Source organism: Embiotoca jacksoni, unplaced genomic scaffold, assembly GCF_022577435.1.
Source record: "Embiotoca jacksoni isolate LCO1_2020_lvr unplaced genomic scaffold, fEmbJac1.0.p SCAF_17, whole genome shotgun sequence".
NCBI lineage: Eukaryota > Metazoa > Chordata > Actinopteri > Embiotocidae > Embiotoca > Embiotoca jacksoni.
In genome coordinates this window covers 11,824,242-11,842,020 of record NW_027185307.1, presented here as the reverse complement: position 1 = coordinate 11,842,020, position 17,779 = coordinate 11,824,242, and the positions used below count along the sequence as shown (strand labels likewise).

Below are 17,779 nucleotides of genomic sequence, written 5' to 3'. Positions count from 1 at the left end.
ATGAAGAGTGAAAACTGAGAAAACTCATTAAATAAAGCAACAACAACAACAACAGCTCATTGTAAACTACATCAAAAGGAATCCAAAAATAAGTTTGATTTCAAGTTTTTTCTGCAAGTCAGCAAAATTCCTTTTGTAGCAGCCTGCAGCACATTAAACACTGTGAGCAGTGGGCTACCATAATTCTGTGACAGTAGTGCACTACTATGTCTGTGTTGGGATCGTGGTCAAAGCTGCACAGAGTGCAAAATATAAAGAGTTGCAACGAATCAACCACCGAAGATGGGCCGCAAAGTCATGGACGGGGCTGTCCCTGCACTCTGACGTCATCGTTGACCTTTCATGTATTTATGGAGGAGGTTTGATTTCCACTCTTTTTCCATGCTCACACATGAGCCGTTGTGAAGCGGGCCCTGGAGGTAAAAGAGTAGCTTTGTTCCAACCTGGACGCTGAGTCCTGCAGTCCCATGTGCCTCTGCCAGTCCCGAAGAAGGAAGGGCCCACAAGCCACGGCCATTGAGGGAAGCACAAGGATAACCTGTTTTATATTAAACCTGTCAGATTAAATACGGAAGTCAATAACCTGCAGTGCTCAAGGCAAAGTTTTAGCCAAATCTGCCCCTCAGCTGCTCTGATAATACTTGTTATAACTGCTTTTAAACTGAGTTGTGGGACAGGAAAAACACCTCTTGTAAAGAAATGCATGGATCTGCACTTAAACAGTGATTCACTTAAACATTAAAGCAGATCCACAATGATAAAGAGCAAGCACAAGCAACAACAGGCCACAAAGCATCTTTATATATATGGATTTAAAACATAAATGACAAATCACTTCCTCTGTAACTGACTGATATTTGCTTTTATGCTGCAATATAAATGATTTGTGACACAGCTTATGTTGCTTATTCATCACCTTATAAAATTATAGCACAAGGAGAGAGATCTCATTGTCATACAGATGAAACATGAAGACATTTAAACAGCCCTTTCAAAGTACTCCTAGCGCTGCAGACAATATTGCCCTCTACAGGGCATACACATTAGTCACGCTTGTCTGTCTCCACTCATTTCTTTTTTCAGTTGGGGAGGCTATGATGAGTTAAAGAAACTCAGCACCACATGAGCTGATGAATGTATAATTACAGAGTGTTTACAGAGCTTGAGGACCAGCGGCTGTGGGGTGGCACACTGAGGAGGGAGAGTGTGATCAGACCTGAAGACCTTGGATCACACCCTCTTGACATGAGCATCTGTCCTGCTGGGGTGTCCTCCAGCAAACATCCCCACTGGCTTAATGTGTGGTGCTTTGTAGTTGACCTTGACCTTTGACCTCACTGTGGAGGGCACAACTGATGAAGACATGGATAGAATTAATAAAACTGAGATTTAAAATAAAAGGTGACCAAGAGTAAGAAAATGCACGACAAATATGATGTTGGCATTGTAACTTTAAATGAATTGATTAACATAAAAATAATAATGTTTTGAGAAAAATGATTAGTGACATGTTAGAATAACAACTCTAAAAAGTCTGCTATAATTCAATTCCAGTCTATAATTCATCATCATTCTTGTCTGAGTATGAAACACACAATCAAAATTAATGAGATAGTTGCATGAAGGACCCGGTCAGTGATCCAAGACCAGCCACTCCTTTACTTAGAAGGTTGATGAATCCGACTTTGGGTCCCTACATTAGCTGTGCAGTACCAACAACATCAACAAAAACAAAAAAGACAAAACAGGCGTCTCATCACCCTTGTGGGAGTGTATTGAGGCAGCTATTTTACTCCTCTATCTTCCATGAGTAGCTGAGTCTGATGAACTGTGGATTCAGCCTCCCCTGGTCGTTTTTCTCTAAGAAATGCCACAGCAGCAAAACGGCTAAGTCTCCAGAGATCCAGCCCAGAGTTCAGTCCCACTGTGACACAAGATGGACCCCAATTTAGGACACAAAGACTAGGTCAAACCAACAGGAGGAATGGTCCTTTCTGTCCCTGAGAGTGATCCATTCCTTTTCTATTCAGGTGTCCGTGCCCTTGCCTCTCTTCTTCATTTTGTTTTGTATTCTCCCCTCTGCTTCATCCTCGTATGTCTTTTTCTACACTCACTTTATTTACCAGCGTTCTCTTTGTATTTCCATACATCCTCTCCCATTAACATAATGATCATTGGTGTACCTGCAGAGTTTATCTCCAAAGTTCATTTTCTGACTTGTGCACTCATTTACAATTATAATTCCTGTCTGAATGCAAATGCACTCTTTATTTTATTTCATTTGAGATGGCTGGAATTTAAAAGGAAAGGTATATCTGATCACTTTGCAAATTAATTTGTAGAAGAAGACATGCTGCTGCAAATTAAATCTTATCCTGAGCTCTTCTATTTTTTTGGTTAATTTGGTAATGAGAGGATCCCTTGTAAGAGGCTTATATACTCTGCTCGAACACTCATCTGTGACTGAAGTAAGGGACCCTCTTGATTCGCCCACTCTCATGATTCACCTTCTATAGAAGGACAGAGAAGCCCTCCAACACTTCTTCCTCTAGCTGTTATGGAGTAAATCACAAATATGTCATGGCCTGCTCCTCTGGGACTACATACAACCTTTGCTGTCCAATACTGTGTGGCTGACCAACCTCCTCCTTGCTTGGCCAAGGACCCACTGAGCTCAGAACAACCTACCTCTCTTATTCTGAGAAACTAGCTTTTTTTTTTTTCTCTTTCCACACTAGCTTTTCTCCTCCAGGCATTGACATTTAATCAAACCCAAATCCCATTGTGCCTATTAACATATCAGGCTGATACGAGTTGCTGTAAAAAGCTTGAGCACAAAAACCCGGAGCAGAACATTACCATAACTCTGCCTGTGTGATCTCTATTTTCTCTCCTCCGCCTACGTGCAAAAATGCTTACCTGGCAAACAACTAAGCAGTTTGCTTTCACGCTCCCTCTCTTCTTCTCATTCACCCTGCTTATCTTTTTAGAATGTGTTAATTATTTAGCTGTTTGTGCTTGTGAATGTTTGCCAAATAGCTGTGAGACAAACTAAGCATTTAATGAAAAAGGCAATTTTAATATTTCACCAGACCATCAAAACCATCTAAACTTTGCTTTTGCCTCGGCGGTGACTGAATAAACAATTCGGGGTAGTTTTTTTGGGGAATGCTTAGCGCTTTAATGGATGATGTTGGTTTCTCTGCAAGCAGCTCAGTCTACCCCGTATTAATCATCATAGACGTGAAGGGAGTTGTGATGCGAAACGTGTATGAAAAATGGCAATGATTATGAGGTCAGTACCTGATAAGTTGCCATATTGGACAAGAGTTGTTTTCTCCAGCTCAGCACATATTTGGCTGCTTTGCTCCTGACCTTGGTGAAGGTCTCTGCTCTTGAGTGAGTCTCACCACATCTGACCCCGTTGGCAGCCGTTCATGTATGTCGGAGCCATATGTTGGTTTGTGTGGCAGCACTACACGCTGAGCATGCAGCCTCGCTACCTGAGACCAACATGAGGCCGAGCCGGTTGTTGGTCCTTGTAGCACGGCAGGCAATTACTTCCCCAAAACTAGGACAGTTCCTAGTAATGACAGTCACCAGAGCACAATGTTTAGTGCCATGAAAAGAAATTGTTGCTGTCAGCATTGTTTTCCTAGAGAGGGGATGACAAGGCAGCGGGAATGGAACGGGGCCATGTTGTACAAAGAGGATTATGAAGACAAAACAACTTTGACAAGTCTGAAATTTGAGGACACATCCAGGGAGATATGAAGACTATCAAAGTCAAGCTGTTTGTTGGAGGGGTGGCAGCTTGCTGTTCTGTGTGCCCCTGTGAATGTGATGAAAATACATTGAGTTTTACCTCCGGACTCAAAAGCTGACGCTTGACAGAATAGCACTCCTCAAAGTGGCAGCCATCAATGCCGCGCCGAACAAAGCCTCCCCTCAGCAGAGGATATTTCATTGCAGAGAAAAACAACAAATAAATAAATTAGTACGAGCAATAGGATAATGTGTGGAGAAACAATAGACAGGCTGCACTGGAACATTTGTGTCCTCATTTGTCAAATAAAATCTCTTCTCTGTTGCTTGTTGGACTTGAAAGTGATAAAGAAAGGAAATCTGGAAAGATGTATTCTGGGATTAAAAGACTCGGAGCTTCACTTAATCATATTGTTATATGCACTGTATAACTCTTTACATAAGCCACCTCTCTTCTTCACAGTTTAAACAACATAAGTAACAGCAGCCTGTCATAACAATGTACCTGAGCCATCTGCTGTCTAATACCAAGGATTTGACACTGCGATTGCACAACCCAAGCTACCCCTCTCACTACATCCTGATTTGGATTAGAGCTTTGGCAGGGATCAAAATTTGCTTCTGTGCTTTTTTTTTTTTATTGCCAATCTGCAGCATTGTATCCACAACATACAAGCAGCACGCTGCGGTTGTATGCTTTGTACAGTCTGCTTTGCTTACATCTCATTTGATCCTTTTATAGGGCAACCGGACAATCTTGTTTTATTATTCAACAAATCAAACAGCATCAATTCAGGGCCACCTAATCATGACAAAAGACAGCGCTAGCACACAGGCAATCTAAAAATGTATTTCCTTATTAGTGGGCTGTGTGGTGAAAAATATGGAAATTATATTCATACTCAGACAGGTAATAACCAAAAGGCAAGGTACAAAGTGTGTTGCCAATTAGCCTGAACACTGAGCTCTGTTGTATATTTGCATACTTTCTTTGAACATATTGTTTAGGGGAAAGAGCAGAGGACTGAATTTGAATGGTTACTTCAGGTTTCAAAAGTTACATACAAATTTACAAAACAAGAAGTAAATACATCGAGTGTTGTAAATGATCAAAGTGAGCACCTTGATTTTGACCTTGAGCACCAGCTTAACAGGAATTGAGTGGTCTAAAGGATGAACGACAAACTCCTGAGCTAATCTAAAGAATCCACGTTTGTATTGGTTGTACAGCAAAACATAAAAATATGTTGCTTTAACTGGTTCACTGCCGATATTTCAAATGACATGAGCGTGTAACATTATTATTGACCACTCAATGTCAACATTTACAAAACCGAGTGCCTTTAAAAATATAAGGTTTACAACAAACATATAATTGTATTATTAGTATTGGTCTGATAATTGTTGTAGATTTTTTAACTGAGAGGCTAATCTATGAAATGGTAGGATAATTTTTTATCAAACAAAATTATGAAAAGTGGCAAATTTTTCACATCTGACAAGCTGGAAGCAGCAAAAACTGTAAATAAAAAGCTTGAATGATTATTAAATTAAGTCCAATTAAATTTCTGTCTTTGCTTAATCTATTAATCAACTAATTGTTTCAGATTTAAAAAAACAAAACAAAAGAACAACTATAATGAGAAGTTGGGAAATTTTAAAGTGGCAACATGTAAAAATATACAACAATGTATTCTGTCTTAATGACCCAATATCTTAATATGTTTGGTTCTACATAGCACCATTTCAACAGCTTACAAGTCAGCAATTTAATTCAACTGGCTGTGATCAGCAAAAACAAAACTATTTTCATGCAATGCAGTTATAGGGCAAAAATCTAAAGTAATTAACATTAGTTGAAATAATAAACTCGTAATTAATCCACAAATTGAATGAATTCAACTGACTAAATTTAGCTATTTATTTGTACGTGAAATACTGTGTTATTTTTCTCATTTAAAAGTTACTTATACAAATATTTGATCATAGCCATATGACAATAATATTATGACCGAACTCGGTCCTCATAAAATGACTGAAATAATTAGAGTGAAATAATCAGTCCACCAATAAGACCAACGCCGGCTAATCCAGTAGACAACCTTTAACCTATAGGTCCTTCGGGGAAATGAGTCATTGTAGTTATCAATCCAGGTGCACAGTACTTTTTTTTATATATATATATATAATAATAATATTACAAAAGAAAAAAAAGAAAGAAAATATCCAAGTGCGAGGATATCTGAATGAGTCGATGGCTTTTGAGAAAAAAAAAGAAAAAAAAAAAGTGCCCCCCTCCTCAGCAGATATCCCCCACCCCCTCGCTGTTCCGGGGATGGTGTGGTCCAGGAAGCGCGCCTCTGCTCTGCTCTCCTCTCCGGTTGAAGTGAATCAGCTGACGAATGGTATCTCCCTCCTCTCCCGGATGGATCGCGCCGCTGAAGCCGGCCAGCCTGAGCGCTAGCCGACACCGGAGCAGGTTGCCCACGGCTTCGCTCTCCCGCTGCTGGATGTCAGACGGACCGAGTCGCCTCAAAGTAAAAGACTTCGACACTCAAAAAGAGGTCACTTTATTTGATTTGCCCCCTCATTTCGGACAGGAAGCCGCCCGCTTCCCCTCACCATGGCTTCCAACTTCAACGACATAGTCAAGCAGGGATACGTGAGGATACGGAGTAAGAAACTGGGGGTGAGTACTGTTGCACTTGCTGTCTGGCGCGTTGGAGGAGAAATAGGCGGAGGAGGAGGTGGTGGAGGAGGAGGAAAAGGAGGAGGAGGAGGAGGAGGAGTGGGGGAAGAGGAGTTCCAGTTGTTTGCAGTCAAGGGCAGCTGGATTAAGAAAGAGGCTTTTATTGCTCCATCGGCAGCCGTCCTGCTGCGAGCTCTTCAAGAGGAAAAACAGATTAGAGCAGCGCGAGCAGCAAGTTTCTCTTGGTGCCTCGTGCACAAACACTTCTGCACACGCTGAGATGTTGGTGAAGTCTGAATGATTGACAGCTGATGTCATGTGCATGTGGATAGAAATCATACCCCCTTTTTTGTTTCCAGTTTCTGAAGCCTGTAACTTTATTTTCTTTTAGAAAGTTAAGGCTGTAACTAGTTTCACGACTTTCAGGTAAAACATTTTTTTTTTAACAGGTAACCAACTTTACAAATTTCATCCCATAATTTATAATAATAGGAAATAATAGAGATGTTATAGCAAAGACACAAATACGCCATACATGTATTGTGACATACTGGTGGGTCTAATAAGGTAACTTAAGTCCTTTTATTATTGTGGTATGATGACTGTAAGATGGACGACAGCAACGCCGAGTGTTGTTTGTAGCATTGGGGATTGTCAGTCGGCACAGCCTTACTATACTTTAATTCTCTTTCAGCCTCGACGAATTGTTCCCATAATTGTAAAGTCTCATTGAAGTGCAGCTGATTCAGCTCCTCAATGCCTAGATAATGGATTTCCATTGAGGTACGGCAAGGAGGGAAAAAAAAAAATGCCTCGACTGCTTAAATTGAAATGAATGATATATATTCAATTATGAGCGCCCTATTGTCTGACTCATAAAGCCATCTGCTTTTGTTCATACTTCCAGCTCATTACGCTAACAGAGCGGCCACACTTCCTGTCCTCTGATGAAGTGTGATGATGGGGGCTAATGATGTCTGTCTCCTCACATCATCACCTGGCTTCATCAACACTATTCTGCCGTTGTTTGCCGCTATTGAGGCTATCTTTGATTACTCTTGGAGATTTTGGGAGAAAGAGAAGCAGCCAGCGAGGGACGTGAACAAATGGAAGCACAAGACATCTCTTTGTTGCTGACATGCAAATTAGCTTGCTCATATACAGTTGACTCTTGTTTATTTACTTGGTGCATATGCTACTAGCGAGATGCATTAAGGAGATGTGGATAGCCTGTGACTTTGCAAAGCCAGTGAGGACGCATGCTGTGTTGGCTGCGCTCGAGGTATGGATGGCATATCGCTGCCAGCTCCGCATCTCATCCTGCTGTTTGTGGAGAAAAAAAAAAAAGAAGAAGCAGTTTGTGTCCTGATCGCCCACTCCCTCAGCCCTCCACCGCTCGCTTCCGTGTCATCATAGAAAAGTCATGCTGCGATAGCCTCAGAGGACCCCAGCGTGGGCAGGCAAAAAAGCATTTATCCGTCCACGCTGGGGTTAGTTATTCCAGGACAATTTTCATTTTGAATCGGACAGAGCAAAACAACCAAACTGAGGATCAGACAGCTGTATGTCTGAATCAACAGGCACCGATACATCTCTGTGATTACCCTTCATTTGTTTCTGCAGGGGTAATCATCATCATTGCGAAACTGGATCATTTCATTTGTTATTTTTGAGTATTATGAGAGATAAAAATCCAAATTTGGGACACGTGTGGGCTGACCGGAAAGATACACGTATGGTTGGAGCGGGATGATTCACAGTTGGCTAAAATCCAAAGAAAGTGTTGTTTTGCAGCCCATTTGCATCATATTAACTTTATTTTATTTTTATCCTAATTTTTTCTTGTTATTGATGACTCAGCAGCTCAATAATGTTTATGGCTGTGGAGCCAGACTGGAGGCATCATTATTCTCATACAGTATGCTGTGGAGAGATTCAGACCAGAGGGGTAACTGAATACGCTCATATTCAGTAACATGGACAGGGAGATGCACCGACTTCTTTGCTTCTTTGGATTTTTCATCAATGAAATGCAGGAAAAAGTGCAACACAGCGATCCAGCCATCGATCCATCCTGTCACTGGGGTCTAATTTTAAAATATTTCAATACATCTGATTTGCAACCGGAGTTTTGTTACTGATATGAAACCAATATTTTTCTTGTTAACTTATTTTTGACCATTTTATTTTGTAAAAATGCCCTTTTTTTCTTTGATAAAATCATATTCTCAAATCTTTAGTCAAGTTTTGTCCCTCAAATTTAAAAAAAAAAGAAGTTTAATATTTAATTGTTAAATATTCCCATTGCGAGATTACAGAACAGGTGACATCTTCATCGTCCGTATTTTACTTGCCCAAACTGTCCAAAACTCAAAGATATTAAATTTATTATCGTACAAGACAAAGGAAAATTACAATCTTCACATTTAAGAAACCAGAACTAATGCATTCTAGGCATTTTCTGCTTGATCACCAACGTTTTTGTGGATAAATTTTTCATCATGTCAAATCTATTCAGCGCAACAACCAAAATGCTTGAACATTGAATGTATCAACACTAGCAGCATTTCAGGAAAGTTCGTCAAATCAAAAATCCCCTCAAATTGGCAACATTTTAATCTAAATTAGGAGCTATTTGATTAAAAAAAAAGAAGGAAACAATATGGATTTATGACTCGAGACTTGATGGCTTTGGTTCTCAGATTTTGCTCTTTTCTGAAGAAGTATTGAGGTTTCATGCCCGGCCTGTCACAGCAGCTGAATTCTGTGTGAACTGTTTCAACTCAGCTGGAGTTTTAGGCCAGAAAGGTCCTTGGTGCTTTCCTCCTCTTGTGATGGTTATTTAATGTTTTTCCGGTGCCTTAAAGGTCTCTCAAATATCACATATCAAGACTTTGCATCACAGCTGACCTTCTAATGCTCCCACATTGGTCTCCATTGTAATGCTGTGCCATTTAAAATGTATTATACATTATTTTTTATTAAAAAAAAAAAAAAGTAGTAGTTGAATGGTTCTCCTTATGTGATATGTATTAAAGTGGCCACAGCAACACCAACAGCTTTGGCTGAACTCATCAGCATCACTCACTATGATTGGCTCATTTCCAGACCCCATCATGTGTGAAGGTTGAGGCCACGAGGTCAGACCTGTGTTCTGCAGAGTGATCAAAATTACCGACTGGGGCACTTTCTCTACCCTTTTTTTTTTTTTTTTTTTTGAGGGGGGGGACGTTTGTTTTCCTTTTTCACTGACATGAATGTCAGCGGTTTACTACATTTGCCAACTTCTTTGTCTCTTCATTGGCTGAAGAGACAATGCAAGTGTTCTTGAATGCACAAGTAGTCTCTCTTTCCGTTGCTTTCTCACATTTCCCTCCTCTTCCTCACCTTGAAACCCATTCTTCTCACCTCTCGTCCTCCAGCTCTCACCTGCACTCCCCACATGTAACCGTGTCGCTCTCATCCTCTCTCCCCTACTTTATCTCCCTTCCTCTTTTCTTCTTCTATATCTGGCCATCTCCCTCACCGTGTCCCCCGTTTCTCTCTCACCTTTCTTCTCCTTCGCTGGTTTGTAGACAGCTGTGGGACCGAGCACAAAAGCATCCTATTCATCACCCCACATTGCACCCTCCATAACCCCAACAGGCTATTCCCCCCCCCGACACAGTGCAAAGACACAAATACACACATACACAAACCAGCTTGGTTCAACGTTGAAGAGTTGGCACGCACATGCGCCCGACAAACAAGTAAACAATCTGCTGCCAGAGAACAGTGTGTGGATTCTCAATTAATTTTAATCCTCTGGCTTTGTACCGTTGAGTATTTTTTTGTATTTTTTTTTACTACATGAAGACAAACTACATGAAACAAGTGAAATGTCTCTGTGCAAAGAAAAACAAAATCCGGCTGTGTCTTGGAAAACAGCAGAAGTGATATTGGCGTCATCAATGCAGGCTCTTTGTTACCTTTCAGCAAAACCAGGCTGGTGCTATCAGTGGGATGGACTCCTCTTGAAAGGCTGAATAACGTGACCTTTTAGTAATTTGTGTGACAGTCTCAGTCCAGGTGCATGTTTCGCAGCTTTAGGATCACGGTGGTAAATAGAAAAGGTCACTTGTTGAATATTTTCTCCCCCGTCTCTCCAACTTTTCTTTGAGCCTTGACAAAATTGGTCAGTTTGAGTTCACTGTAGGTGAGTTTGTCTGCCATTTTCTCACAAACATGCTTTGACACTTCAAAGGAGCTGCAGGTCAGATGCTGGCTCACAGGTACAGTAGGTACGTAGTGTTTTAAGAGGAAAACAGAGGAATTCACACATGGACTTCACACTTAGATGGGTTTTTGTTAAAATGTTATTTCTCACCACTGAAACAGAATCATTTTATCTCAACAAATACATGTAGTAAACTCAGCATTTGCTTATTCTACATACAAACTTAAAATGCCTTTATTACCAACGGTTCACATGACTTTGCATAATGTTAAAGGGGTCAAATGTAATGTGTAAAGTGTCATTTTGTCAGCCTTTTTTTTTTTTTTTTTTTCACTGAATACAGCTTTCTGCTGTGGCCATAATAATGTTAGAGCGATGGTAATGACTCAAAACAGAAAAGGTTGGGGACTGCAAAAGCAAAACAATTAGCTGAAAGATGCTATAAAGCTGGATAGAGCCGAACTACAGAATCATAATTCTTTGTTGCTAGGTGACAACAAATAACCCCTTTCATGTTACACATATTTTGAGCTGTTGTTATATATAAAAAGTATTGATTATAGCGCCTTTAAAAATAGGATCAGTCATATTTTATAAGGTAACACCACCATAGCCTTTACAAACCCTGATATGGAATTTAATTTGCTGCCAGTTAGAAGAACAAATCCCACATTTCCCCACCTCTCGCTCAACATCTTGTGAACTGTACTGATTTTCAAAATCAGTTAGTGAGCTGGAATAAATTCTTACGATTCGGAGGTGCTTTAGACCATCAGGGAGTCTACCGCCATTACAGTTGGTCTAACTTTCTCCTTTAAATTCAAGCACAACTAAAAGTAAAATCAACAAAGTAACATATTTTGTAAAAATATACAAATACAGCACATAATGTACTGCTAATGCGAGTCACAATAGAAAGGGACAACTCCACTGCCGTATGAGTGCAGTTTTGGGAGCGCTCTGGTCAAACTGCAACATTAAATGTCAAAGCAGAAAACACATTAAAAAGGCATTATTTCTGGTCCAGAATATGGAGGAGTAAAAATACAATCAGCCAAAAGTCTGGCTGTAAACAAATAATCAGTAAACCAATAATCGGGGCTGCAGGCTGAGAGTTTAAGGTATTCATCATCTTAACACAAGGATATCATTTGCAAAAAGACCACTACAGTCTTGTTGATAGGTTTGCAGAAGTGATTTGGGGCCTTGAAATAATTTTTTTATGAGTGTTGTGTATGAGTACAGTTAGTTTTGTTGCAAATAGCCCTTTGCAATTAAAGGACTTAGAACATAAACAACTCCTGCAGCTGAGTGTGTGTTAGATGTTCACCAGCTCTGGTCTTGTTGGGAGGTATTTTGCAGGTTTCAGTGTTTGACTAAAGAAGTACAAAACAAAGTTTCCCCCGCAAAGATTTGGCAGAAATTGACAGTGAGGAATAATTTGTTGTGACTGTTTGAACACATCAAATTACATGGAGTAATACTTCAATCAGCCATAATGGCTCAGTGGTTAGACACTAATCATGAATGTTTACTCATGGGATTAATATAAAATGCATGAATCTATTCGTCTTTGCACTATTGGGAAAGAAATTAGGGTTGTAAATACTCCAGTTGAAGTGGCACTTATTTGATTTATAAATCAATCAACTGAATAGGAACAACCTGACCTGTGTTTTTAAGCAACGTGACAAACATTCTCTGGTTTCAACTTCTCAGTTAGGATAATTGGACAGTTGATCGGTCAACACCAATGTGTTTGAAAACATCAGAGTTCTTAGTCACGCACATTCAGACCTATTGCTGTCCCACTGTCCCAGCGCTGGAGAATGGTCTTTAAACCAATCACAATGGTCTTGGGCGGCTCTAAGCACTGGTTACAGTGACAGCGCCATTGCAAAGCAGCTTTGGCGGGAACTTGTGTTTGTGGAACACTTTCCCGAGGGGCATAATGAATGGTTATAATAAAAGACCAAAAAGCAGTGAGCTGGCCGGTCTTATTGCTTGATCCAAATCTTCGTCAAACTTTTCCTCTTTCAGGGTGTGAGTTGCAGCCTGGATGTTGTTGATGTTGTTTCCCATTTGTGATGGGGATTTAAAAAAAAGAAAAGACAAGGGAGGGGAGGAGAATGTTGACTGAAATAGTCCACCATTGGCAGGTTTAAAGCAGCATTCTACATCCGGTGAGTCAGACTACTCTATAAGAAATTATGAAGAGCCTTTTTTTGTTTGTTTGTTTGTTTGTTTTTCACATAGAGATTATTTTAATTGAGAATTAATTAATTGAAAATGAAAATAATTATTTCTTGCATTCCCGATTCTCATGTCTTGACCACATAAAGAACTGTAGATAAATTCCAATGTAACTTTAATGCTCATCCTCAACCAGTTTCAAGCAACACAGGGAACTTCCAAATCATCAAATGTATTCAATAAACATAATCTACCACTTTAAAACAGCCATTTCAGAACAAACAATATTTTCCTCAGCTTGGACTCCAACAATGTAGACTCTTATTGGGAAAAACATAACAATGGTGCATACCATTACATACTATTCATGACTGAAATTGGCATGAGTAAGATTTCTTCAGTGATTCTAAAACGCACATCTTTAGAAAGAGATACTAAAACGTTCAAAAGGCTTGGCTATGGAGACCTTTGGTGCCCGAGTCTGAGACTTAGCTGACTGCTTACACTACATAGTTACAAAGACATTAAAAGCTCAAATAAAGTAGGTTTTTGTCTTTTTGGTCATTAAATATAACCACAAAATCAAGAGTTATTACACTTTAAGTACTTTTTTGGACCCAGTGCTGCTCTCTTCCCGTCTGTGTACAGTAACTCCCTCCATTAGCCGTTATCAACAGTTTTTATCCCTCTTTTGTCTCTCTCAGCTGTTTTGGACTCACAAGTGGGTATTTGTGTCCAGCAACCAGTGGCCTTTATGAGGACGGCATGTATTGTGATGGTGTGTGGGTATGTTCCCCCTGTGTTGGCACACAGGCAACCACCCAAAGCAGAGGCAAAGGAGTGCAGAACAATGTGTCTATTGTCCAAGATGGCACAGCTATTTAAGATAGGATCTTGCCACTTCCATGCACTCACTATTAACAATGACAGGCTGTCCAGAATGGTGGATGTCAGGAGATTTTTCATCGCAGGAACTGTACTTGTCAGTGGAGCGTAGAAAATACACCGTCAGCTGTGTTAGACTTTCAGCAATTGAGACTTCCTAACAACACGGATAAATGTGACTGAGGTTGTGCAATGAAATCAGAATAGATATATATTAGTAAAACGCTTGTTTCTTACCATCACTGGCTAAAATGATCTGCATTCTGCTCTTCTGTGTTATTACTAACTATATAACTGAAGCAAATAGAGGATTTTGAATGTAGCTTTGTTCATGATTTTATTTGTGCCTTGTGGGCGCTTGCATAGCTTACTCTTAGTTCCTCTTTTTGTGATGGATGTTTTTGGGCCTGGTGCATTAATTCACAGATATGCAGAGCTACACATTGTTTGGTCATTTCCTTTGGTGTTCATCAGCTTCCTCCATCAGACAAAGACCTGAAGACAAATCGCCAGCTCTTATTGGCCCTGATGAATTACATTTCCAGCAGGACATGGGGACAACAGCCCAACAGTCGTTATTCATGGTGAAAAATGAACCTCTATTATATAGTCACTTTCACAAATAAATCTCTGCCTTCACCTCACTCCAACATTTCACCTCATTGATTCCCGTTGTTCCTAATTATAAGAAAAGCTTTTTGTCGTGAACAGGGACAGATGTTGTTATTAGTAGTTAGTAATGTGCAAAACCCAGTTCATTAAGTAATGCACCATGAAAAGGCTTGTGGTTAATAAAGCCTCATTGTATCAACACTCTCTTTTATTGTGCCTCGTATTTTTTCAGCCGTGGTGGTATTGCTCTGTATGAATGGCTGACAGTCTGTTGGACAGTCTGCCCACCACACTGGTCCAGACTGAAATATCTCTTCATTGAGTTCTATAACTATACGAATAGTCATGATAATTTGTACATTTGACATTCATAGTCCCCAGAGGGTGAGACGTACAAACTTTGGCGAGGCTCCTTTCTCATAGTACCACCATTCGATTCACATTTGTGGTTTTGAGTGAAATATTAGATGGCTTGCTATGAACTCTTTTATACTCATGTCCCCCATTAGGATGAATTGTAATCCTTTGAGTTTTTCCTCCAGCACCACCATTAAGTCAGAACTGTAATTTGTCCAATACTTTGAACAAAGTACACTAATAAAATGACCTGAGATGGTGAATGGTGAACAGTTTGTACCTGCTAAATATAAATGCGATCTTCATGGGGTTGAGCACAGCCACAAAGCCATACAATATTAAAAATGCAATCAAGAAAAAGATAATACATTAGCACAAAATACAGTAGGTATTCAAACTAATGGTTTCCATTTCTCTCAGATTCCTGTTCTGTTCTGCTGGTTCATGTCTGTATTATACTGGACAATCTTCTAAAACTTAAAAAATGGACAACATCAATATAATATATCAAAGCCAAATCTCAGAGATGAATTATACCCACTTCTCTTCACAGTAAAGTCTATTTTAGACCAAATATATTTATTTTAGATGAGCATTACCACTTTCTTTCAAGTCAGTGAGTACTTTTAGGGAAAGACTATTTCTCTTTAAGACTATTTTAATACTGTACTTCTACTTCAATGAGATTTTTCTCCACCTGCCTGCAGTCATGAACAAATTGGATGTTCCCGCAGTCACAGTTTTCGTGAAGTTAGTTAGCAAAGGGTCTGTTTCCTTGTAATGTTTTACAAGAGAGCCTGGTTTTGGTAGAGTTGTTTTGGATTTGAATCTCTATTTTGTTGCTCAAAAAAGTATTTAAATAATATTCAAATGTTGTGATTTCAAAAGGTACGGGTATTTTTCTCCATATCTGCCTCCGTCTGATTGACATATTTCACCCCCCATGTCGGGCTTTGGCTTTACAGTTACATTGCACAGATACACTAGAGACTCACCTATAAAACAACAGGCCTAGAGGAATCTATCATAGCTCCATTAGCACTTCTGCTTCATCCTCCTCTCCTTCCCTTCCTCCCCTCATTAATCAACAGACCAGCCCCTTGGGGCCTCTACTCTGCAGCTAAGCTCACTTTCAGTTTGTGTGCCTGCGTACAGTATGTGGGCGATGTGTTTGTGTGCATTTGTATATGCGCACACGCTTGGGCGATTTCGTGTGTGTGTGTGTGTGTGTGTGTGTGTGTGTGTGTGTGTGTGTGTGTGTGTGTGTGTGTGTGTGTGTGTGTGTGTGTGTGTGTGTGTGTGTGTGTGCAAATGATTTGTATCCAGGGTGATTGGCTTTCTGTATCAAAGTGCGCTATTTCATTTTGTTTTTTAAGAACCAGATACAAATTTGAGATTTGTCAGAGATTCTCTGAGATATCTGTGATCAGTCAGTCATCACTCTGAAAGTGTTGCCAAATTCAATTTAGTTGCGATGTGATCCGGAGAAATTGTCTCAAATCCCGATGAGTTGTCATGCCCAGAAGTCAAATGTGTACATGCAGTTTGAAACGGGAAGCAGATGAAATTATTCTTGGAAAAAGGCCCCGCCTACCTTTTATGTTTGAATCACAATCTATAAAGAGTTCTTCTCCTGCAGTTACCTTTCATCGGCCTGCTTGCCAAGCACATTCAGTGCAGCGCGCAGCCAAAGATAGCCTCCGCTGTGTGTCTATGTGCGTTAAGGGGCTTGTCTTTGTGTCTGTGTTCTTAATTCGCTCAATGCGGTGCATAGGTAAACATTATTATGCTCTTACTTAACAAATAATTAAATATTGCACCTCATCTGCTTTAAATGCAGGCAAATTGCCTTGTTGAATAATGTAAATATGTCCAAGCTATCAACTGAGCAAGGCATTTTTATGTGGCACTAATTGTTAGACGCTCTATTATTAATGTGTTGTTGAGAAAGGGTTGACCTCAGAGTCTTGTGTAAGTGGGGGGAAAAAAAGCAAGCGGTTCATGTCGCCCGTCAGTGTGTGAGCTCTGTTTGTTTCTGTTTGTTTGAGGCTGAGTTTGTACACTCCACTCTCATTCCCTCCCTCTTTCTTTCTCAGGGGAGTTCTTTTAATAGTAAGAAGCTGATAGTTTACCTCTTGCTGAGCACTGGGGTGACAGTTTGGTACCTGCCCAGCTCGGCATGAAGCTCTACTTTCATTGCCCCCATTGCCTGCAAAAGCTGCCTGCATTTTAAACTTGCACTCCGTCCTAATGAGCCGAAATGACCTCAAGTCTAGGCTACAGCGATCTGATCCCCTTTCTATTAAACAGCTTTTAATATTTCCCTGAGAATTATTGTTCGGGGAATGAATTTTGGATAAGGTCTGCCAAGGGAAATGGAGCACACAATAGTAGCCTTGGCAGTGTCAGTTTGAGCGGATCATTTAACGGTCATAATGGAGGAAATAATGGCTCTTAAGAGTCATAAAACAATCGAAAACATGCGGTTATTGGACAAAGTTTGAAAGTGAAATATGAAAGAAAGAGAAGTTAATGGGGCAAACTTTTGACCCATCGTGAATTGTAAATACGCCAGCAGATTAGGATTTAGCTAATTTACCAAAGGGAAGTTAGAAGTTCAGTCCAGGCACTGGGGTCGACATTAACTGGTGTTACCGCTCCTCCCCGCTCAGACACATTACCTCCCTCCCTCCCTCTCACACCCGCCTCTTATGCTCCCAATTGTTCGCTCTCATTTCAGAGAAATGTCTGTTGGGCGAAGTGATAATTGCATTCCTCAATGATTTCATGCTGAGACACAGAGTGACACTGAATCACAGCCCACTTATTCCAAGGGAGTGTGTTCTTTTGGAGGAAATGAGACAAAAACAATATGACAAACTCCATCGGACCCTGTTCTTTTTGACTAGAGAAGTCCACATCTCCCTCGCGCTCGCGCCCTCACACGTGCATTCCCCCAGCGTCCTCTTTGATTCGCAGACCGAATGTGCCGGAGTCAAGTTAGTTCCAGCGAGCACAAATCTCTGCTTTCTGGTTGTGAGGAAATGGTTGTTGCAGACACA

General features: G+C 40.3%; 1 protein-coding gene across 2 annotated transcripts in view; it reads left to right on the top strand.

The window, feature by feature from the left end:
• Positions 1-6,155: 6,155 nt before the first annotated feature.
• dok6 (docking protein 6) overlaps positions 6,156-17,779 on the top strand; it is a 46,348-nt gene continuing 34,724 nt past the window's right edge. The window contains exon 1 of one of the 2 annotated variants that reach the window (XM_069151629.1): positions 6,156-6,454. In XM_069151629.1, the coding sequence (XP_069007730.1) occupies positions 6,389-6,454 (66 nt within the window). In that variant the 5' untranslated portion in view covers positions 6,156-6,388. The remainder of the gene's footprint in view (positions 6,455-17,779) is intronic. The other variant, XM_069151630.1, reaches the window with a different exon arrangement.